Below are 26,249 nucleotides of genomic sequence, written 5' to 3'. Positions count from 1 at the left end.
AGCTTCTTAGTTGAGCAAAAGTTTTCAAGCAATGGCGAGTCTTCCGCTATGGGGGAGAGTTAATGGATTTAATAATCAAGAAGGAGAATGTGTTTATGGGAGCAAGAATCTTGCAAGGAAGTTGCTTCTTCATCCTCCTAACTTCAGATCTTCTTCCACTCATGATAATCTTCTTCAGGTATATATATATGCATCGTCATGATATACGGTTACATGCATATATGCCAATAAGTTAAATATTTTATTTAAATATTAAAATCACCTACCAATATAAAATACATATGCACATATACATGATATCTTATTATTAGTATTATTTTAAGTATTTCTTTCTTTTTTGTTTAAGATCTAAAGCCAAGTTTGCAATAGGGAAAAAATTGCATTCAGCATAGTTTGTGGTTTCTAAAGAGAACAAATTTGATAGGATACTAAATTTGGTGACAACACATGCATACTAATCAAGCAGAGGTTTGAGTCTTAAGAGAAGACAAAAAAAAATGACTTCCGTATACTGTTTGGTTTTTTACTTCAGAAAAAATAAATTAGGAATATAATTAATTAATATTAAAGAATATTGAAGGAGAAAATGGGAACTAAAATATAAAAACTCAAATAAAATACTTAATAAGAGTCTAATCACAAAATTGTGAGTTCAGCTATACGTTTAGTGTTTCACTCGCATCAAACATATTACTTCATGAAGAAAATTAAATATTTTTAAAAAATTCAAGAAATTAAAAACCCCAAAGCATCTATAACCATCAATTATAACTAGATATTAGGAAGTGGTTATTACTATTTACTACATCTATATATATAGGTAATTTTTTGTTTTTGCATACTAAATATCAAGATTTTGAAAATCAGAGACTAACTAAAAAATTGTTTTATATTAAAATAATAAATAAATTATAAATAAATATTTAAAAACATAATTATAATCTAATATAAACTTTAAAATATCACAACAACAAAAAAACGCTGTGTACCGTCGAATTTTTTGTTAGAAAAACGAAAAAAATCCGACGGTACTGAAATTACCGTCAGAATGAATCAGATAATATAAACCTCGCCGATAAATGTTTACTGTCAAAATTTTTTCATTCGATGAATTACCAGTTTGAAGAACCAATTAGTTACCAGCAGATTTTTTCGACGGTACTGTTGGTGCCAAAAGATGTTGTTTCCCGCACTATTACTATTAAATTATTCCCGCGGTAAATCCGACAGTAACGTCAATTTTTAAAAATAAATTGAAATAAATGGTCAATTTTAATTTTTAATTTAAATTTATTTTTTACACAATTAATGGTCAATTCATAAATAATGAAAACTATTATTTCAAATAAATAATACAATGTTCAAATAAATTAAAATTCAAGTACATCAAATAATACAATGAAATAATAAAATAAAACATTAATAACTACAGATTCAGGTAGTTCTCATCGTCATCGTTGTCGGTCCCGCGACCCTGAGGAGGCGGCGTAGAAGGCGGTGATGTCTATATACCACCAGAAGGATAATGCCAGGGGCGTACATATGAGCCTAGTACACCTCCATCTGAGCCCTCATACGCTGAAGCCGCTCTAGCTGCTCCCTCCACTCTAGCCTAAAGTCATCCGTATCCGTCATGTGTGTGAGGATCTCCTAATACCTCTCTCGATAATTGTTCAGCTTCTGAGTCTGCTGGTGAAGGCTTCGTTGGAGCTCCTGCACCTGCAACCTCAAATCCATGCCTTCCTCGGGTTCGACGGTTCAACTAGTGGCAGAACCTGACAACGGCCTCAACGTGGAGGTGCGGAGGCTACTGGAGAAGAACGACCTCATCTTGTATATGCAGTTCTTGTACAGAATTGAGGCAATTCTTGTACAAAGCCATCGACGGTGTCATACCCACTTTGCTGAGACTGCTAAGTCGCGGACTCTAGTCTCTATGTGTAAGACTCCTGTGTAACACAAGTTATTGTGATTAGTACGACGATATACAGTTAATCTCTAATAATTTTATATCAAAAGATCAGATGTATGTTTACTCATATAATCGCTCTAAGACAGCTGATTAGCAAATCTCGCTTTGTTCTCCTTTAGCATCCCATATAAAGTGCAGCTGTAACAAAGAAACTTTAAAATTAGTTAATCAAAATAGAAGATATAAACTAGTTAATAAGGTTTGAAACTTAAAAAAAAAAATCACCGCCCATTTCTGAAACCATCGCTCTCTGGTCTCAGCGGGAATCTTCTTGTAGTTGGGGCAGGGATGGTCGTACATCGGCTTGATGACATTGGTCATCTCCTGAGTACACCGGTTGTTGTTCAGTGCAAACCTAACAACAATTCACAAACAAAACAATATGACAATAACCATAATCAGTAAACAGGAAACACTAATCAGGCAACCAAACCTAAATCCACTAAATAAGAAACAAAAACTAGGCTCCTGCAGCAATAACCATAATTAGTAAATAGAAAACACTAACCAGGCAACCAAACCTAAATCCACTAAACAAGAAATAAAAATTAGGCACTTGCAGCAATAACCATAATCAGTAAACATAAAATACTAACCAGGCTACTAAATCTAAATCCACTAAACAAGAAATAACCAGGCACTTGCAGCAATAACCATAATCAGTAAACAGGAAACACATTCGGCCATTTAAACCTAAATCTACTAAACTAGAATCAATTTGAGGCACTTTCAGCAATAACAATAAATAGGAAAAGTGATGCTTACCCTATACCGCCATCAGACGAAATGGTCAACCGTACAATGGAAGGTGGTGGAGGGGCATCAGCTGCCTCACTTCTGTGAGAGGACTCCGAGGCCACGACATCCGTCGTTGGAGGTGGCGGTGCCGTGGCAGCGGCCTGCTAAGCTATAGGAGGTGGCGTCATCGCCGTAGATAGAGGCACGTAGTTGGGGTTAGGGGCCATGATGAACGGTCGGTCTGCTAAACCCACAACCTGTGACACTATCGAGGTAGTCGGCGTACAGGAAAAGGATCTAGAATTTTCGGGGGTACCAGAAGAAACCCTCCCTCTACCACGATCACGTCCACGACTAGTAGCCTGATCCCCAGCACCTCTACCTGTCATGATGTCTGCAAATAGCATACCAATTAACAGAAATTCAAAACAACAAATCAACAATAAATAATAATACCAATGTAATTTTTATAACGAATACCGCAACATTAACTTCAACATTTGATGATATAAACAGCAAGTATCTTAGTATAGAACCATTTCAACCATAATGTACATTATTGGATCTAAATCAGATACTAAGTGTGAAAATTACTTCAATCAAGCAACTTGACATTTACACACAACATACATACACAAACTCAGTTAGCAAATAATTTTCCAACACATTACAATACTTTATCACAAAGAGATTTAGTTAACTATGCCAAGCAAAAATTAGACATTCTAAATCACATAGTAGGTACAACATGCAATTTAAAATGGACAATAGACATAGAAGCATATAAACTCACACTTGGTGTGCACATACATCAAAGAAGCAAAATCAACGCAACTAAGTAACAGTTGACAATTCAAAGTCAAGTCAATACTATTCAACCAAATTTCAGTAATTATTCAACAAAATAAAAAGTCTTTTAACATCATTACATCAACACAAATTCAGCATATTCAACAAAAAATAACAGCATTATCCATCAATTTAGTCAATTTTCAACACTTTCAGCAATATAACACAAACTAATAATCCTAAAATTAATCTATCTTAACCACCTAAAATTCACTAAAATAAAAAAATTAACTCTAACTAAATTAACTAACTAAAATTAAAATAGTGAAACAACCTAACTAAAATAGAATTTGAAGAAAAAAGAAAAATAGAGTTTAAAAAACCTAAAATGCAGAACAAGGAGAGAACAGAGAAGAGGTGAAGATGCAGCGGCACTATGATGTTACCGGAGCTAGAGGTAGCGGAAGGGTGGTCGCCGAAGGCTGGGAAACTTGCTGAAGGCTGGGCAGCAGTGGTGCAATGATCGTGGGGGCGACAGTAATAAGGCGGCGCGGGGAGAAAGGAGAAGAGGGGAAAAGGGAGAAGAAGGGAGGGGTCGGCAGTGAGTTGACTGCAACGGAGAGGGGGCTATGGTGGTGGTCTTGATGGTGGCAGATGGTGGTCATGTAGAGAGTAGAAGAAGTGAGAGAGAGGGATGGTGGTGTTGGTGCTGAATCACGAATGAGGATGAAAAGGGTTCGTGATTTGAATTTACACCCTGTTACCATCGGATTTACTGTCGAAAAAATTCAATGGTACACCATTGTGGGTCATCAAAATGCAGTGTTTCACTAATTGGGGTTACCGTGGGATTTACCGTTGGATTTTTCCGACGGTAAAGGACGCGCCAATTTAATTTTTTTCTCCAAATATTTACCGGGCGGATTTATCGTCAGAAACCTAGATCTTCCAGTAATTACTTAACCTTACGAATTTGTCGTCGTTACCACCGGTAAATTCGACAGTAAATACGCCACTATTCTGTGACGCTAAATTCGATGGTAAATCCGATGGTACTCAACATTTTTCTTGTAGTGTATCTTGATGTTATCAACTAAAGTCCTCAGACCTTTAAAAAAAATACAAACTTAAAAGTTAAATAACAAAGAAATCATCAAGATCTAAGCATAATTAAATAATAAAATAGTTAAACAAACACAACAAATCATAAACACATCACTAACAATAATCATAATACATTCAAAATTAATAATCAGTAAACTAAAATCATAAATTCACAACACACATCAGCAGCACAACCTTCAAAATAATCAATATAATCAATAATCAAATAATCAATAAACAGCAGCAACAAAACCATAACAAATCAATAAATAGTTAATTAAAATTACAAATTCACAACACACAACAATAGCACAGACCTTCGAAATAATCAATAATCAATTATCAAATAATTAATAAACAGTAGCAGCAGAACTAGAGCAAATCAATAATCAGTAAATTAAAATCACAAATTCACAACACACAACAGCAGTGCAGAATTTCGAAATAATCAATAATCAATAAACAGAAGCAGCAGAACCAGAGAAAAAAAAGACAAAAAATGAATAGCTGAAGAACAAGCGAGCACTAAGGCACTAACCTTCAAAGACAATGCCGACAGACCGTTGACCACGACGAACAACGCCGACCAGATGACGGCGAGCATCTGAAAATGACAACGAGCAACTGAACACGACGGCAACTAGATGATGACAACGGATGGGCCAATCTCGCGGAAGAAGAGAGCATGGGTTGGAATTCGGAGACTTGGGGCAGTGGCTAGACAGACGACAGTAGCTCGAAGAACGAACAGCGGCAGTGGCTTGAAGAGATGCTAGGGTTTGAGAAGGAGGTCTTGCTCTTTCTGCTTGGCTTGAATGAGAGGAGAAGCTGCAACAGACAAGATGGCCATAGGCCTTGCGACGATGGTGCCTGTGGGCGCGACGAATGGCGACAGTCCTTGCGGTGGTGGTGGAGAAGCTAGGGCCGGATTTCTTACTTTCAGGCTTCATCTTTCTTTTTGTTTTGGGAGAGGATTTATAATTTGTTCAATAGTGTTTTAGGCAGAAGTGGAGAACGCGTGATTCAACTATCTATTTTTTTTCTAATTTAAAAAATTGGCCGAATTCTGCCGGCCGATTTAGCGATTTGTCAACTTTCTGTAAAATTGTGACTTTTCTATTTTAACCAAACTACAAAAACATTAAATTTTTTGGGTTGGTTTGATTAGCCGGTCCGATTAAAATCATGTTAAATATTTATAGTTACTCTGACTTGACTTAACTATGATTTGTGGTGGGTGTTCTTATTGTTATTATGGTTTGTGGTTTGTGTTATTATGTTTACCTACTATGTTTTAAACATACTATATTTTCCTAGGAATAATATGGTTTCAAAAGTGTAGTTTTAATAATAATAATAATAATAATAATAATAATAATTAATAATACTGTTTGAAGTTTTGAACGTTGATTGTATTAATTATTTTATGTTTGATCATTATATAGTATCATTGTTTAGTAAGTATAGGCACTTGAGCTAGGGGTGTTTATGGATCGAGGTGAAATCGAGTTCGATGCGACCCAGATTTAGTCTGAAATATATAATGAGTCTATTTGTTAGACTCAAATTCGGCCCTAAACCCGATGAAACTTATACACTTTCGGGCCACTATTATACCAGGTAAAAATCGGGTGAAAACTGGGCCGTTAACATTACATTACCTTGGTATCTTCTTGTAAGCTAGCATGTGAAAATATCTAAATTTTTAAGACTCCAACCATTATTTGACATGGTAAAATTTACTTAAAAAAATATAACAAGAACCAATCATTTTCTAAAATTAAAGCATAACCATAATCAATACTAATATTGTCTAATAACACCAAATTTTTAAATCAATACAAATAACACAATATTATGCCATTAGTCTAAAGTCTTATACATTTTAAACATAAAGCATTAACTTATAGTCTTATAATTACTAATAACATAAAGTATTAAAGTTTACAATACTTAAATTCCACATAAAAATAGTCATCATCCATCACTAATAACACAAAATATTAATTGTGTATGATGATCGGGTTGAGTTCGAGTGACCTGAGTTATGGCCCAGACCCGACCCGAAATAATGACAAAGTCTATGTTTGAGACCCTTATCCGACCCTAAACCCAATGAAATCACATTAAATTAGCTTCTAAAGTATTTAAGATCGGACCGGGTCTTCGAATCAGGTCGGACCATATACACCCCTAAGTTAAGCATCATATACACCAATCATATATATACACCATTAGTCTTGCTATTCATATTCATTTTATTTCTAATTTTTAAATAAACTGTTAAAGTGAAGTATCGCAAAGAAAGAATACTAAAAGGTCAACAAAATTTATTACTTTTAGTTGTTATTATTTTTAAGTTTAATTTTTTTAATCTAATAGTTCAATAAATATTTTTAATTTAATTGCCAATGAGTTATAGCTCAAATGGCATAGTCTTCCCATACTCAATTAAAAGGTTGCGGATTCGAGTCTCCTATCTTTAGTAAAAAATAAATAAATAAATATTTTTAATTTATATTTTTAAAAATATTAATGATTAACTACCAAAAAAAATTCAAATTAACAGAATTTATTATTTTTAATTATTATTTTTAAGTTTAATTTTTTTAATCTAGCCATTCAATAATATTTTTTTAATTTATATTTTTAAATATAATCTCGTTAGATAACTAGTAGAAATTTAGCTAATAATAAATTAACAAATATTTTTAAATTATATTTTATATTAATTAATTATTATTAATTAATAATTGTTTAAATTTTATTTTTTAAAAATATAAAATTATTAATTAAGTTATTTAAAATTAGCTGATTAAAATTTATTTACGTATACTTTTCTTTTTAAATATCAAGGCTAACTGTAACCAGAACTCAAACCTTAAACCTTCAAGGAGTCAACGCTTTAACGAATCAGTGATTGTCACTACACCAAATATTTTCTTAGTATAGTGAGTGCTAATAATTATATATAACATAAACATATGATAAATTCTATCCAACTTTCTTTAAAATAAGGTGATTTTTTCGATATTCAATTAATTTGAGGGTATTATATATCTTTTTACATGTTCCAATTAATTAATACTAAGTGTATTCATTAATTCCAATCAGCAAATAAATTTTTAATTTTTAAAAATAAAAAATAATGAATTTAATACATGAATTAAATACTTTATATATACATATCTTAATATATTGTACGTACATTTAACTCTGATTAAATTAAACCATCATATGTGATAAATTTTAAATAAATTATTTAAAAGAAAAAAAAGAAAAAAAATAGAATTGAGCTGTTGTATATGTTGCTGGAAAAAGAGGGAAGAACATAGAACCCTAATCATTTTTATCTAATTTCGTCTTCTTCTCTTTTCTATATTCACAAAAAAAATTTGTTTTCCTCTTCTTCCCTCTCCTTCGCTCTCTGGATATACCTTCTTTTTCCTCCTTCTAATATTCGAAAGTCGTCGATCTTGTTGCTGTAATCCAGAACAATCCATCATTTTTGGGTTAAATCTTTCCAAATGATTATAAAATTGTGACGGCATATGTGAAAGAACGATGGATTGTTCTGGATTACAGTAACAAGATCGACGACTTTCGAAGATTAGAAGGAGGAAAAAGAAGGTATATTCTGAGAGCGAAGGAGAGAAAAGAAGACGAAAACGAATTTTTTCTGTGAATATAAAAAAGAGAAGAAGACGAAATTAGATGAAAAGGATTAGGATTCTATGTTCTTCCCTCTTTCTCTAACAGCATATATAACAGCTCAATTCTAATTTTTTTTCTTTTTTTTTTAAATAATTTATTTAAAATTTACCACATAAAATACCAAAAAAAAAAAAATTTACCACATATGGTGGTTTGATTTAATCAGAGTTAAATATATGTACAATGTATTAAGATATGTATATATAAAGTATTTAATACATGTATTAAATTCATTATTTTTTATTTTTAAAAATTAAAAATTCATTTGCTGATTGAAATTAATGAATACACTTGGCACCAATTAATTGAAACATGTAAGAAAGGTATATAATACCCTCAAATTAGTTGGGTATGAAAGAAATCACCTTAAAATAATATGTAAATTATTTTTTATGATGTATCATATTTTAATTGGATATTTGCTTTTAATTTGAGTTACTATCTTAACCATAGTTAGATTATATTATAATTAAATTTTTAAAAGAGATAAATGTATAATTTATTAAAAGATTAGAAACTGGTTTTTTTTATTTTTCAAATCATGATAATGGTGGTTCTAATTTTAAATTTTTTTTCCTCGTTGAATGTCACTCAACAACTCTTCTTCACCCGTCAGCCTCTCCTGAAGTCTCGAATGACCGAACTCCAGAGTCCAGAAGTCACGATGGCCGACTCCTCTGATTCGTCTCGCCAACTCCGGTGCGTCTCCAACACTACGCACGTCTGTGGCTCCCTTGCTCTGCGTCGTCACGTTTTCTTGCTCTGGTGCGTCTTTCGTCGTCGCGTCTTCGTCCGTCGCTGCTGTCACCTATGGCCAGAGTCTATTTCGCAGACAGGTTGATTTTCTCTCTTTTCTGCGTTCTTAAAACTCCCCATCAGTTGGCTTATAATTTGATTACAATCAACGAGGTGGTGCTGCTTGGGAGGCGCGACGAGGATGAAGGAATATGGGAGGAGCGAAAGGCCGAAAGCCATTAACAAAAGATTAGGATACATCTTCTGAAAATAATTTAGAAAAAAAAACCATGTTTTAATTTTTAATACTTTAAAAAATTGTATAATTAATTACTCATTTTAAAAACTAATTTAATAATAAAATAGTCTAACCATGATTAACTTAATAACCAATTAAAAAATAACACATCACACATAATAAGTTACATGTTATTTTACACAATTTAATTAATAATTTAATTGTTAAATCACTAATTGAGTTATTTAATAATTTAATTGGATCTCAATTATCGATTCGATTCTAATAACTATAACAAAAAATTTTAAACTTTATCAATAGCTCAAGTAACTTTAGGTAGGACAGATGAATGGAATAGAATAATTTAATTAAAATTTATAAATAAAAAATAAAAATAATATTATAATTTTTTTTAAATAATAATGAGAATAATATGAATAAATACACAACATCCAAAATATATAAAGACAATAATCAAGTGATGAATTGCCCACATCTCTCTTACTATTTTCAATCTAATGAATATTATAATATTCATGTAGCAGGTTGTTTTCGCTGTTTCTTATAGAAAGATTTGATTAATCCTTTGTAGTTCACAATATAGTCCAAGTTCTTTATAGAAGAGTTCTATTCTTTTACTTTGCTATACCATTATATTGAGGTATATATATATAATTATGAATTGTCTATGAATATTATTTTCCAACAAAATGTAGCAAAATCACCATATTTGTATTATTTTCCATTGTCTATCCTAAAGAACTTTGATAATTTTCCTTCTAATGTCAAGCTATGATTACGCTTTGAATTCTTTGAATATTAGGAAACGCTTTGACTTCATCATGATAGGAAACATCTATAGCCATTTTCATAAAAAAATATTTTACTAAAAATTATTTTTAAAAAAGCTTTTTCATATCTTCAATGAATTGATGAATACATAAAAAATTTTAAAAAATTATAATTTTAGAATACAATATAAATAAATTCTATTTTCATTTATTGATTACAACAGAATAATAATTTAGTAATAAATTTTAAAAATAGTGACACATTAATAAAAAAATATAATATATTCTTAGTCACTATGTTTATTTGACCCCAAAAAGTTAAGTATGATTTTGGTCCCAACGTAGAGGTTGAATATCGAAATCGTTCCCAACTTTTTTTTTGCTACAAAATGGTCCCCAAAATTTCAGATTGTTTTAAAATCGTCTTTTTTACCAATTTTATTTTTTTATTACTAAATTATTCCTCAGTAAAAAATTATAAAATAAAATAAATATAAATATAAAATAAATAAAAAAATAAAGAAAGGAATACAGAAGCGGGGGGTGGGGAGAGAGAGAAGGGAGCGTGAGAAAAGGGGGAAGGGGGAGGAGGAGGGAGACTGCCATATCGCCGCACCACCGCACCACCGCACCACCACCTCCTCCTCCTCCTCCTCCTCCTCTTCCTCCTCCTCCTCCTCCTCCTCCTCCTTCTTCTTCTTCTTCTTCTTCGCCGCCCTGCCGCTTTGCCGCCCTACTGTCCTGTCGCACCGCACCGCACCACCACCAGCTTCTTCTTCTTTGAATTGGATTTTTTTGTGAAATTTTGGATTTTTTTTGTGAAATTTGTTGTGGAATATTGTTGTTGCTGAAATTTGAATTTGGAATATTGTTATTGCTGAATTTGTCGATTATTATTCAAAGTGCATGTTGCTTGAATTTTCTGATGATGATGATGATGAGGCCATGATGATAATGGTGGTGGTGGTGGTGGGTTCTTGTTCAGCTTGGGCTTTTGGTTGATTTTAGTTGATTTTGGAGAAAGTTATGATGAAGATGATGATGACCATGATGATACTGATGGTGGTGGTGGTGGTTCTAGTTGGGCGTAGGCTTCTATTCTGGTGGTGGTGGTGGTGGTTGATTTTGGGATGAAGGGAGAAGGGAGAAGGGTATTTTCGTCCGAGGGACGATTTTAAAACAAACTTAAACTTTGGGGACCATTTCGTAGCAAAAAAAAAGTTGGGGACGATTTCGATTTTCGACCTCTACGTTGGGGACCAAAATCATACTTAACCCTATTAGTTTTATGTAATCAAATAGCTCTCTCTCTATGCGCCTTCAAGGTAGTGCCAGCCTTAGCTTCTCTCTTCTCTCTATCTTTCGTCCACTTTCTTTTTTCTTAAAAATTGTTAGAATATGATTAGGATCAATTAGTATTATTTAGTATATCTGAATATTTATTATAGGAGATTACGTCTTTATTATTACTATTCTCTTAGTACCTATAAATACCCTTTTATATTGTATCATTCCAAAAACAACTTGAATAGACAACTTGAATACACTCAATAATACACAAATCCTTTCTCTTGTTTAGTCTCTTGTTTCTAACATGGTATCCTCCTTGAAGAGGATAGATTATTTTTCTTGCGGTGAAATTACCGTAATTTTTTGTATTTTTTTCTCTATGTCATTTTTCTTTACCTTTTGTCACTCCTTTGATGCTTTTTTACCTCACCGACTAGCCTATTCTCTCCGTCTTGTGTCTTTTCGAGTCGAATGATCAAACACCAATGTCATGCGCTGTTTTCCTATTCTCATGAAGAAATCATATAGTTTTTGCTCTCTTTCGGCAGTTCCGTCTGTGTTCTCTCGTGACAGTTCCGTCTATGCTTCCTTCAGACAAGCGGCAGTTCCGTCTGCACTTCCTTCAGACTAGGGGTAGTTCTATCTGGCTTCCTTCAGACAAGCGGCAGTTCCATCTGCGCTTCCTTCCGACAGTTCTATCTGCACCCCTTTTATCAGTTTATGCAGTTTTTTTCTCTTTATTTTGTTGTTTTAAATAAGTTTCAAACTCAAGTTGTCACTTGAGTTTGAGGGGGATGTTAGAATATGATTAGGATCAATTAGGATCAATTAGTATTATTTAGTATATCTGAATATTTATTATTACGATTCTCTTAGTACCTATAAATACCCTTTTATATTGTATCATTCCAAAAACAACTTGAATAGATAACTTGAATACACTCAATAATACACAAATCCTTTCTCTTGTTTAGTCTCTTGTTTCTAACAAAAATGATTTTTAAAACGTGTGAGAATTAAAAAAAAATGTTAAATAATAAAAAATTACACTTAATAAAATAATTAAAAAATAAATTAAGGAGAATTGAGATAGAGAATTCATTCTTCTTTCTTAATTCAATTTTAATAACTTTTTTGTGGTGTTTTTCCCTTTGTGGTGGTATTTTTTAGTTTTCTTATGATTAATGTTAGTATGATGTTAAAAATTTGGAAGGAAAATATTATAAAAAAAAAGATTTTGGTTTGTAGAAAAATTTTTAGATTTAAAAAATGTTTAAATCTATGTAAAAAAAAGTATTATTTTACTATTTTGTAGCACATTTATGTAGATATAAAAACAAAAAGATTTATATTTGTCTTTATTTTTATTTTTTAAGATTTTTAGTAATTGAATATTGAACTCCTCTCTGATTATAATTTAACATATAAAATATTTATCTTTCTTTTTTTGATGTAACATTTATATTTTTACGCTATCTATAAGTACCGTTTAATTTTTTTTTTAAGGAAAAATGATTTCTTCTGATGGAAAAAAAATATTGATTTTAATACACCTTTTGGTCCTAAATAATTATTTATCGTTGGAATTTGATTTGGTTCTAAAATAATGTCTATTTAAGAAAGTTAAGTCATATCATTTAATTTTTTTGGAAGAGTATAAATAGACAATAAAAATATTAAATAATGTGAACAATTGATATATCGAATGTTCAATTTACTAGCTGTGTGGATAGTTATTCTAATATTAAGATTTAGGTGAGTAAATTAGAGTGTAGTGTGGTTTATTTAAATTGGGCCAATTTTAGAATTTATTGTTTATGTTGTTTAAGAAAGTCATTGGTTATTTGGTTACCTAACATAACCTAATTTTTTTTAACTAATAACCCTATTTAACAAATATTTATATATACTTCATAATAACAAAAGTACAAAATGCATCAATATTTAATTGATCCTGCTTTATATATATATATATATATATATATATATATATATATATATATATATATATATATATATATATATATCAGGTTAACTCATGCATGTATGTGATCTTCTTTCCAAGTACCAAATTCGCTATATATCTTCAACATTTCTCCAGCAAATTAAATGTACTCAAGCCATTGACACGAATTCTGAGTTTATTAGTAATATTGACACGAATTTTGAGTTTATTAGTAATATCACAAATTTTTGTGCAGGGTGAGAATTTGGATCATCAAAACCATACAAATTCAGAAACAGACAATGTGAAGGAGCAATCCATGATAGTGAATGGCACATCTCATGCATTTCGTGGTTGGTATGCTGATGGACCCTGGCAAGGTAATAATAATAATAGTATTATTGCTTCTTTTTATTTTAAGAAAAATGTATTAAATAGATATTTTTCTATCCCGAGGCTTAAACCTAATAAAAAAAGTGTATTCAACCAAGAAAGATGCAACAATATTCAACTTAAATTTTATATATATATATAGGTGAGTTCTATAGTGATTTATTGTTCAGTGGCTAAAGGTAACTTTCTTTTGACTTTCCAATAGAATAAGGACACGTGCATGAAATGAAAGAGTGCACTAACTTTCGGTCAAAACTAGCCGTTAGTGTTAAGTAGGGTAACATTAATAGTTTACCGCAGGGGCATGGATGGAATTTTGGGTTCCAAAAACAACACTTTGACATGGGCCAAAGTTTGGGTCTGACAAAAACGTATAATTGAAAAACTGGTTGGATGACTAAAAAATTCTTAGACAATAACTAAAATTTATAATCTAATTTATAAATTATCTTATTTAATATTTAATAATCATTATTAAAATAATTATATAATTTTAAATATAATAAATATATATTTATAGATGTATAATAAAACAATTGATTAAATTAAAAAATTTTCATATTAAAAATTTTTTGTTATCGTAAATCATAAATAATCTTAAATTTTAATTTAATTGGTTTGAAAAATTTATATTTGTAAAATTTAATAATAATCAAGACACTTCGGATAATACACGCGATTTTTCAATAATAAAATGTGGCTTAAACCAAAAGCGTGCGCATTGTCCGAAGAGTCTTGATTATTGTTAAATTTTATAAATACAAAATTTTCAAACCAATTAAATTAAAACTTAAGATTACTTATGCTTTTTGATAACAAAAAAATCTTTAATATTAGAAAATTCTAATTTAATCAATTATTTTATTATTCATCTATAATTACATATTTGTTATATTTAAATTATATAATTATTTTAATAATAATTAATAATATTAAATAAAATAATCTATAATTATTTATATTAAACTAATTTTTATTATTTTCTAAATGTTATTGATATAATTAATATTGCTATGTAACTTGTCTCCTTAAAAACAAGGAAAAGTTCTTTTAGAATTTTTCTCACTCAAGTTTTAGCTTCTAACACAATAAACAAATTCTTATTCTCAAAGAAGTACTTTAAATTTTAAAATTACAACGATAAATTATTTTTTTTCAATTGAATCTAATACTTAAATTAATATAACTAAATTTTATTCTCAAACTTTTTTTTATGGTTTTCATTTCATACATTAATCATGCTGCACAGAATTTATAATTAATTTGAGTCAACAAGTCAACAACCGAATATCATTCTTAAAGTTTATCCTAATTAACATAACAAAAAATTATTGCATGATTTTTTTTTCTTTTCTTTTTAAATCAGGCATATAAGAACCACTTTTATCCTCTTTTTTTAAATTTCATCTACAACGAAATTCATAATTTACCTCTCTTTTTGGGCTATAAATCTTAGTTATTGTCTAAGAAATTTTTGGATATTCAACCAATTTTTCAACTATATGTTTTTGTCAGACCCAAATTTTGGCTCATATCAAAGTCCTGTTTTTGGAACCCAAAATTCCGCTCATGTCCCTGGAGTAAATATTTAATGTTACGCACTTAGCACTCATTGCTAGCTTTGACTAAAAGTTGGTGCACTCTTTTGTTTGATTGTCTACTGCACATGTGTCCCTATATCATTAGATGGTCAAAAGAAAGTCATTCTTAGCCACCAAAGAAGGCACTATATATATATATATATATATATATATATATATATATATTTTGCTAATAGAATTTTATTCACTTTTAAAATTTTTTAAAGTTTAATTACTCTGTTGGTCCTATAATTTCACAAAATTTTTAATTAGGTCTCTGTATCTTTTTTTCTTTTAATTGAGTCTTTGCACTAATTTTTTTTTTTAATTGGGTCTCTACACTTTTTTTTCTTTTTATTTGAGTCCCTATACCAATTTTTTTTAGTTGGATTCCTATAAAATTATGTCAATTACTACCAAAAGGGACCTAATTAAAAAATAAAATTGGTACAAAGACCTAATTAAAAGGAAAAAAAAATATAGAGACTTAATTGAAAATTTTATGAAATTATAGAGACCAAAAGAATAATTAAATTTTTTTTAATTTGATTCGGTTAGCAAATCTCATGGATGTTTGTAATATAATATATATAAGCTAAATTAATAAAAATTAAAATATTAAACGGCATTTTTTATAATAGAATTTACAAAAAATAACTTTTTAAATTCAATTACTATGATGCTATAATTAATATTTTTTATTGTATTAACTTTTATAATATAACTAGGCATTCAAGCATTTTTTAAACCAAGTCTTCAATCAAATTTGTCGCGCGTTTCTTTTCCTAGCTAGTACGTACATATGTATTACTGCTATTGCTTCTTCTTTTTCTTCTTTCTCTTCCTCCTCCTTCGTTATCTTCTTCTGCGCGCTTCTTTCTTCAACGTCATCTTCGTTGCTGCCACCATCGCAATCATCATTGTCGCTGCCGCCATCGCCATCATCGTCGTCATTGCCACCACCACCTCCTTCATCTTCTTCTTTAATGATTACTTCTTCTTCTTCTCTTATTTAATTTATTCTTTTTTTTCTTTCTCATGCTCTTTCATTATCATCATCGACACCGTTGTATTCGTCTTCTTTTTTTGAGTAAAAAAATGTTGATGTACAACACATAAATTTTTTAAGGATTACATGCCCAAAATATTGACACGCAACCAATAAAATACGCACAACATATAACTTTTGGTGCACAATACAAAAATCTTGGTGCATAACACAGAAATCTTGGTGTGCAATACAAAAATTTTTAGAGGACTACATACCTAGAACATTGACTAACCCAACTAACAAAATACATTCATAGCAAAAATTTATGTGTTATGTACAAAAATTTTAATGCTATGTGTAAAATTTTATGTTTTATAAATTTGTATGCTATATATCGATAAATTTGTGCTATGTATAAAATTTTTGTGTTATGTACGAGAATTTTTGTGCTATATCAATACATTTCTATACACTCAAATAAAAATTTATGTGCTGCAAAAATGAAAAAAAAGAAGAAACGATGACAAATGAGTGTATTTTTTTTGTTGAACTTGTGACAACTTAAATGAACTTAATTACAAAAATGCTTATACTTATAGCATTTATATTTAATTCAGTCATATATTTAGCAATAACTTTAATTGAACTTATATCTTTATATTAACGAATGGTAATACGCTTTGGAAAAAGTAAAGATTATAATGCTTTTTAAATTTTATATCCTAAATTTTAAATTTTAAATCTTAAATTTTAAATTTTAAATCATAAATCTTAAACCCTAAATTTTAAAATCTAATAAAACCTAAACATAAAACTAAAACCAAAATTGAAATTAAAATTTTGCATTGTGATTTAATTCCAACTCTTAAGTATAGTATTATATTTATTTAATAATTTGGACAAGTTACTTAATTAAATTATTTAAAGATTAAAATTATTAGAATACAACTTTTGTAAACTACAAACACATTTACAACATTTAAATCTCTATAGAAACTGCGAGAGGCTATAGTGGATTCAAAATTGAATGTAAACCGCTACAGGATGTAGCAATTTACGTTGAAACGCGTGATGGCCAGAAACCGCTACAAGGTGTAGCTATTTTTGAGAAAATTGAACCATAAAAAACTGTGAGAAGCTTATAGCAGTTTTTTTCTCAATTGTGTTGTTTTGAAAATCGTGTGATCCTGCAGTTGTTTCTTTATACAGAGAATGTCTATAAATATTCAGTATAAGGCAATGATGAAGTAGTATAGTGTCATTTTCACAAATGGAGAGTGAGGAGAGTTTTTTTTTATCTCTAATGCATTACTTTAGAAAAATTCAAAAAAGCAAAAGGCACGATGTTAAGTTTACTAATAGAGAACCAGTGAGTGTTTTTATTCGGTCATCAAATACATTGTCAGAGCTAAAAATCAGTATATTGTAAAAGGTGGGAGTGTGTGGGACAAAGTTAATGAAGAAGTTGTTCTACAAGATTCCTATTGCGGTTGCGCCAATTGGTGTGAAGTATGAAACATTTGTGATAGAGTCCGACGAAGATATACAGGTTTTGTTTCATTGTTGGCGAAATTTCCAGAAGTGAGAATACACGAGCTATATATGCCAAGCTAGAAGATGGCGTCGACAGTTCTGGGGCATTAGCACCAAATCCTCAGTCGACTACGGTGAAGGTGCTTCTACCTCGATGCTTGTCATTGCGCCTGCTTGTCTGTTGATTAATCCTCCATCTATTGCAGTTGGGATAGCTAGGTCACCCCGTCTGATTGCGGATATTGCAGGTGAGGGTGAACCGGATTGGGTTGAAAATGCGATGCGAGAGGATGATTCGGACGAAGAGGTTGCTGACATTATTGGGGAGAGTGATGAGGATACCCGGACTAACCATCAATACATCAGAGACCGTCAAGTTCCGACATACAACAACATCCTCCACATTTCTCAACTCTAAACTTGGAAGCCATCGATCAACAACCTAACATTGATCCTATCTTTAGGAGTCAAGGATTGCATGAGGGAAATGCTGCTATAAAATTACTATAGTCTCTCGCGGTTTTTTCATGGTTCAATTTTCTCAAAAAGATGTAGCGATTTTTGGCCATCACGCGTTCCAACATTAACTATTACACCTTGTAACAGTTTACGTTCAATCTTGAATCCACCATAGCCTCTCGCAGTTTTATAGAGATATAAATGTTGCAAATGCGTATGCATATTGAAAAGTTATATTCTAATAATTTTGATCTCCAAATAATTTAATTAGGTAACTTGTCTTTACAATAAATTATAATGATTTCCTCGTATTTCTCTTTACAATTTACGACATGCTTAGTATGAATTAAAGTATTAATAATATTTTTTATTAAATAAATTAAAAATTGCTATATTAATAAGTTGAAGCATATCTTGTGCTATTAATATTGACATCTGGACAGGTGAAGCACACTTGTATAAAATGGAAAAGGTGATATTTGAAGGGAAATCTGAATTTCAAGAGCTTCTTGTATTTGAGGTATGCTTTGGCAAACAATATTGAGAATATTTGATAGTCCTTCCAAAGCTTACTTGTTTGCATTTCATAGTCAGCAGGACATGGCAAGGTTGCAATTCTGAATGGATATCTCCAACTGACAGAGAAGGATGAGTTTGCTTACCAAGAGATGCTCACTCACCTTGCTCTCTGTTCCATTCCAAATCCTAAAAAGGTTTCATTTTAAGCCATATAACATGGAATATTATCCATTGTGTACGTCAAATTAAGGAATCAAAAGGGTTTATGAACATTTCAGGTGTTGCTAGTAGGAGGGGGAGATGGTGGTATACTTCGAGAGATATCTCGCCATTCCTCGGTGGAGCATATTGACATTTGTGAAATGGACACTATGATCATTGATGTATGTATCTACTACCCTTCATATTTAACTTTCGCATGGTTTTCTTATCAAGTTTCACAAATTAAATTAAAATTATGAGTTACACATTTAAATAAAACTAAACAACCCTCTAGTTATGAAGTTTTAACAAATTAAATTAGCATGATGTGTAGCGCACTTAATTAAATTTAGGATAAAATACTATTTTAGTATGGACAAAGTTATAATTTTATCTCAAAATTTGAAGCGCCTTATTGTATTTCGAACATCTTATTTCATCTTATTTTAGTCATATAACCTGATACAATAAAATTAAGATTTTTTCTTCTAAAAAATACAATTTTGTTCATTATGATTTTTTTAGGTAATGACAAAATTGTAATTGTAGTAACTACAGTGATGGTTAAAGTGATTTAAGAGTGAAAATGACAAAAAAAAAAAAAAAAAAACAAAACAAAACAAAAGAGAGAAAAAAATAATAATAAAAAAATAATATTTTTGAAATTTTTTTAATTTTAACTAAGAAAAAAAATAAGACGAAATAAAATATTTAGATAAAAAATAATATATTTTAAATTTTAATAATGAAATTAGAACTTATGTTAAATACTAATAGTATTTTATTCTTAAAATTAAAGAAATCCTGCGCACGTATACACATAAGGCTCATCTAAAGTAAATAAAGTGAACAAATAAAAGTTTAATCATCCCTAAATTAGGACAATAATTAAACTCTTTTTTATATTTGATCATTTTTCAGTTAAAAAAAAATTCTTTTCCCATATATATATATATATACTCTCTCATCGATCATCACTTTCTTGATGTGTTTGATTGAGCTCACAACAGGTTTATAAGCAATTCTTCCCTGATATAGCTGTTGGTTATAAGGATCCTCGAGTGCATGTTCACATTGCCGAAGGTAACTAAAAAAAATATTAGATAAATTCTTAAATATCTTTAAGAATTATTTTTGCACAAAACTAATGTGCAAAATTAAAGTTTTATAAATTAGATAAGAAAAAATTTATTGCTATGTATATTTTATCCTTTCTACTTCATTTATTATTTGATGAAATCATTGAAGTAATTAACAATAACAATGTTACATATATAACTTATACATGTTTGAAGTTGAACTACTCCATATTTCAGCATATATACAAAAATTTAATTTTGATGGGCATGTAGGCATCGGGTTCATCAAATCAGTTCCTCAAGGCACCTATGATGTCATCATATTGGATGCTTTCAATTCAATGGGTAAACATTGTTCTTTCAATTCAATTGTGAATATAGTGATGATAAAAGTGAGAAATGAAAGAGGTGCATATATGCAGGACCATCTGCAAAGGTGTTGTCAAAGAAAAGCTTCTTAGAATCAGTTGCAAAGGGTCTAAGAGCCGGAGGAGTGATGTCTGCTCCTGCAGATAGCTTGTGGCGTAAAGGATTTGTGGTTGCAGATACCATCGCACTTTGCAAGAAAATATTCAAAGGCTCAGTCAATTATGCTTGGACAACCATTCCTGCATATCCCAGGTAATAACCTTTTTTATTTAGGAGATTCTATATGCTCTTATGCTGAAAATTTTCAGCACCTATAGTTAGAAGAAGTGTGTATTCTTTTTATTTTTGCACTAAGCACTATGGATCTCATATATTATTAGGTAATTATTATTATTATATTTTTAAATTAAAAAAAATATAAATTTAAATTATCATGAAAAAATTTAAAAGTAAATAAAAAAATTAAAATTTAAAAAAATATCTAAAGCCATTTTAAAATTTCAAAATTCATTTTAAGAATTTCAAAATTATTTTAAAAATTTCTAATAAAAAATTTAAAATATATAAAAAAATTCAAAACCTAACAAAAAAAATAAATATCCAAAATCATTTTAAAAAATTTCAAAACCTAACCACGAAATATTCAAAAAACATTGAAAAAAGAACATTCGAAAAACTAATAAAAAAACATTTAAAACTTAAAAAAAGTCATCCAAAACTCAAGAAGAAGAAACATCCAACATAAGAAAAAGAAATATCCTAAATTTAGAAAAAAGAAACATCCAATACCAAGAATGAATGTGGTGGGATAAGAAGAGCAACACTTGTTGCGTTTGAATGTTATGGGACACGATGCCTAAAACAGAGGTTTTTGCATTTGGGAAGGGAGGACTACGGCGATGATATAGGTGTTGCGTTCGTGAGGGGAAGAGCTGCAGATGACGGCGATGCATTCGCGATCGACGGCGATGCATTCGCGAAGAGATGCAGCGGTGATCGACGAAGCTGCGTTTGCATGGGAGGGCTACCACTACAAGAAAAATGTTGAGTACCGTCGGATTTTGCGTCGAATACAATTTGACAGTATAAACTTCGCAGGTAGCTGATTACCGGCAGATTTATTTTTCTAACGATTATTTGTGGCGAAATTAGCATCGGAATATGATATTAAAGTTACAAAAATCTTATGCTAGTCACCGTCGAAAATTATCCGACAGTAAATTTGGCGCCAGTCGCTGTGTTACCGTCGGCAAAATCCGACTTTAAATCCGACGATAAGTTTTTTTTATTAAACTAGATTATTGTTACCGTCGGGCGTCGGGTAATTCCAACGATAAATTTGACAGTAGCATTATTTTTTTTTGAACCTATAGTAAACCCCAATAATTAATAATTGATAGTCAACTCCCAATTAGTAAAGAATAAATTAGTAATTTATCTGAAAACAATGATTTATATATGATGTGAAATATCAAATATACAGAATCAAAACAAAGTCCTAATGACTATGGAGCTTGATAGTCATCGTTGTTGTAATCAAAACAAGGCATGCTTGTGGCACGTCAACCTATCGTCATCTCTATCTGAAACAATGTAATCATATCACAATCTAATCAAAGTTTGATAAAGAAATAAATAAGAATAGAACTAAAGCTAGCGTGCGTTGTAATTATATGATCTTACTAAATAAAGCTCAAATATACAACAAGTTAGTTAAACTATATTTAGGTTAATCTTATTTAGATTTATCATCATCTTCTTCCTCTGGTTCATCATCCTCCTCTTCTGAGATAATTTCTTAATTATCGAACTCGTTTTCTTCTTCTTCTTCGTCTCTATTGACTCCTCTTCTTCTTGACATCATCATCCTCCAGTGGTAGTATCTCATCATCCACCCTAAGGTTAATGATATTATCATCCGTAACAGCCGATCTAAGGGTGATCGGATCACTGGTATCAACCATCATTTTCGACGGAGTTGGGTCACTAATTTAGTAAGGTTGCTAATCCTCTGTCCTATCAAACTCGATGCGACCTCTTGACTTAATCTTAACCACAACATCCCAACTAAACTTGCATGATCTTAGATAAGACAAATAATATATTTATCGTGCATAATATTCACTTGAATTGGACCGATCTATACACTCTTACTTTGTATGGATTATGTTGTTTTTCTGGAGCTGTATTATCTTTTTTTTTTTTTCAAGGATTATGCTGTTTTTCATATAAATTAACAAAGACCGAATTGAATTTTACTATTATGGTTAAACTAGAAAAATAGTGTTGTTATAATTAGTTTTTAATGGTTTATACTTTTTACTACTAAACTTAATTAATTCCAATTATTCTTTGTTGGGCCTAAGCCCATTCCCGATGAGCTTGGTACGTATGCCGTATGAGTTGTATTAATAGTAAAAGTGCTAAATTCCGCCAAATGTAAAACTTATAAAGGTGCTAAATAATTAAAAAATCTGAATTTGTTTTGTGATATTTCAATTTTCTTTATTAATCGAAGAAGATAGTTATTGATCTTTCGGTGATTAACTTTATTTTCTATAACGTTTACTTTTTTATTGCATGGAATTAGTTATAATAATCCTATTAATGTTAATTCTTTGATTTAATTTGCTTTAACAGTGGAGCGATAGGATTCATGCTATGCTCCACTGAGGGGCCAGAAGTGAACTTTAAAATTCCAGTTAATCCATTGAATCCAAAGAAAAATGGGGTGGCAAAGGGGCCTACTAAATTTTACAACAATGAGGTAATTCATTTAATTTGAAAACATTCATGTTTATGGCTTATATTAAGTTACCAATTGGGTTTTGTAAATATTTCATTGTTCCAACAATTATTTATTTTAATCATTTCAGATCCATGCTGCTGCTTTCTGTCTTCCTTCTTTTGCAATAAAGGCTACGGATGATGATCCCAACATGTTTTGATACTCAAATGATGAGAAGTTCTACTCTCCTTGAAAGAGGAAGAAACTTATTATATCCTATATTGATTTTTAATCGCAAATTTAATATTTATTATATTTTCATTTTTATGTTGTTTTTCAATTTTCTGTTCTGTATGTGTGTAGTTTATATCAATGTGGAAGAAAACAGAAAAAGTATTTACATTATGAAAGAAATTAATTTCAACTTTGTCATTTTCATGTTGTCAATAATTATGTCCACTCCTTGTTATGTCTAGACAATTGATTCAATTATCAAAGATAAAAAATAATAGAAATTATCTATATTTTCCCTTTCATTTTTTGTTCTGTTATTTCTTACTAACTATACAACTAAACTTGCTTAGTTAGAAATAGTCAAGGTAAGTTATATTCTATTATGCGCCACATTAGTGTTTGTAACAAATAGTTTTTTTGGGGTTCCATGTAAAAATATCATTTCAGATCAATATTATATTCTCTCCTCTTTTTACATTGTTCTTGATGTTATCTCTTTGTACCCAAATATGGTATCATGAACAAGTTAAATCATCAATATCAATAACATGCTTAAGATAAAAGTTGTTCATGGTGGTCCCTACTATTCTTCCTTATATGTTATGAATATTACAAAAAATTATTATGGGTGTTTATGGGTGAAACCGGGTTTGATGTGATTCAAACTGGCCGAAATATATACTAGGCCTATTTGTTAGATTCGAATCCGATCTTAGACTCAATGAAATCTAAACACTTTCGGGCCACGATTATACCGGGTAAAAATCGGGCCGTTAACATTATATTACCTTGATATCTTCTTGTAAACTAGCACGTGAAAATATCCAAATTTTCAAGACTCAAACTGTTAGAAAGGAGAGAGGGAGCAATAGAAAAAAGGTTTGTGAGTATTCAAGTTGTCTAGAATGATACAATATAGAAGGGTATTTATAGGTGTTAAGAGAATCGAAATAATAAAGATGTAATATCTTATAATAAATATTTAGATATGCTAAATAATGCTAATTGATTCTAATTATATTTTAACATTCCCCTCAAACTCAAGTGACAACTTGAGTTTGAAACTTATTGAAAACAACGAATAGAACGCATGCAGACGAAACTATCGAAAGGAAGCGCAGATGGAATTGCTGCTTGTCTGAAGCAAGCGCAGACGGAACCGTCGCTTGTCTGAAGGAAGCGCAGATGGAACTGTCACAAAGAAACGCAAACAGAATTGCCTCAAGAAAACACAGACAAAACGCAGACGGAATTGCCACTAGAGAACACAGGCGGAACTGCTACGAGAGAACGCAGACGGAACTGCCACAAGAGAACGCAGAAGAAACTGTTGAAAGAGTGGCCAACTACCAAAAAACTGTTGAAAAGATGGCGAATTGCCGGAAAACTGCTGAAAAGTGACAAAGTGCGAAAAGATGGCAAATTATCGGAAGGTGACGAAAAACATATGGTTTCTCCATAAGAATAAGTAAGTAGTAAATTAATGAGCTAATCGGTGAAGTGAAAAAGCATAAAAGCATTGATAAAAGGAAAGGAAAAAAATGGTACGGAAGAAAAATATGAAAAAATATAGTAATTTCAACAGAAGAAAAAACAACCTATCCTCTTCAAGGAGGGTACCATGGCTCTGATACCATGTTAGAAAGGTGTTCTGAGGGTTACCTGAAACTGTAGGTCGATCTCGGACGAGATCTTCTGTACCGGTCGGCACTGACGTGTCCGGCTGGTGAGTGGCGGCCGGAGCTGTCGTGTCCGACTTGTTGGACTGGCTGCACTGCTGATCCTTCGTCACCGGAGGGTGGGGGGTACCTGCAAGAGACTCCGATGCTTAAGTTAGCATGTGTATTAAACAGGTTTTTAGTAGAATCAGAGTATGAGTTATACTTGGGTGCTCCAGTGTATTTATAGTAGTGTGGGCTGACCATTCCGATAAGATAAGTTAGTTATCTTATCTTATCTTATCTTTGGGTGGGGTCAGCTTATCTTCAAAGGAACCGTCTTTACCTCTTTAGGCTTGGACTGCCTTTGGATTTGGGTCGTGTTCCTCTATTTGGGCCATTTATTGGGCTTTCCCGTCGATTTGGCCGACCTCTTTGAGAAGAGGTCGGGTAGCCTGACCTGAAGAGGTCGGTCGCTTTGTCGCCAATCATCCCAGGTCGGATAGCTCGACCCAGGGTGTGAATAAAAGGGAAGAGGGAGTAATAGGAAAAAAGTTTGTGAATGTTCAAATTATCTAGAATGATACAATATAGAAGGGTATTTATAGGTGCTAAGAGAATCGAAATAATAAAGACGTAATATTCTATAATAAATATTCAGATATGTTAAATAATGCTAATTGATCATAATTGATCCTAATTATATTCTAACACCAACCATTATTTGACATGGTAAAATTCACTTAGAAAAGTATAACAAGAACCAACCCTTCTCTAAAATTAAAGTATAACCACAATCAATACTAATATTGTCTAATAACACTAAATATTTGAATCAATACAAATAACACAATATTATGCATTAGTCTAAAGTCTTATGCATTTTAAACATAAAACATTAACTTATAGTCTTATAATGACTAATAACACAAAATATTAAGGTTTACAATACTTAAATTCCACATAAGAATAGCCGTTATCTATCATTAATAACACAAAATATTAATTGTGTATGATGACTGGGCTACCAGGCCGGGTTCGGGTGACTCGAGCTATGACCCGAACCTGATCCGAAATAATGACTGGGTCTATTTTTGAGACCCTTACTCAATCCTAGACCCAGTAAAATCACACCAAATTAGTCCCTAAAATATTCGGGGTCGGACCGAGTCTTCAGGCTGGATTGGGC

General features: G+C 31.0%; 1 protein-coding gene across 1 annotated transcript; it reads left to right on the top strand.

Moving 5' to 3' along the window:
- Positions 1 to 23,690, top strand: LOC112747154 (spermidine synthase 1-like). The gene is made up of 10 exons (XM_025795156.2): positions 1 to 178; positions 13,573 to 13,696; positions 18,716 to 18,792; positions 18,863 to 18,985; positions 19,070 to 19,174; positions 20,003 to 20,075; positions 20,345 to 20,416; positions 20,494 to 20,692; positions 23,081 to 23,207; positions 23,317 to 23,690. Exons 1-10 carry the CDS (start codon positions 32 to 34, stop codon positions 23,386 to 23,388), a joined length of 1,119 nt encoding a protein of 372 aa, XP_025650941.1. The 5' UTR covers positions 1 to 31; the 3' UTR covers positions 23,389 to 23,690.
- The last annotated feature ends 2,559 nt before the right edge of the window (positions 23,691 to 26,249 follow it).

This window comes from Arachis hypogaea, chromosome 15 (genome assembly GCF_003086295.3).
Source record: "Arachis hypogaea cultivar Tifrunner chromosome 15, arahy.Tifrunner.gnm2.J5K5, whole genome shotgun sequence".
Classification (NCBI taxonomy): Eukaryota; Viridiplantae; Streptophyta; class Magnoliopsida; order Fabales; family Fabaceae; genus Arachis; species Arachis hypogaea.
This window is presented reverse-complemented; position numbering and strand designations above follow the sequence as displayed.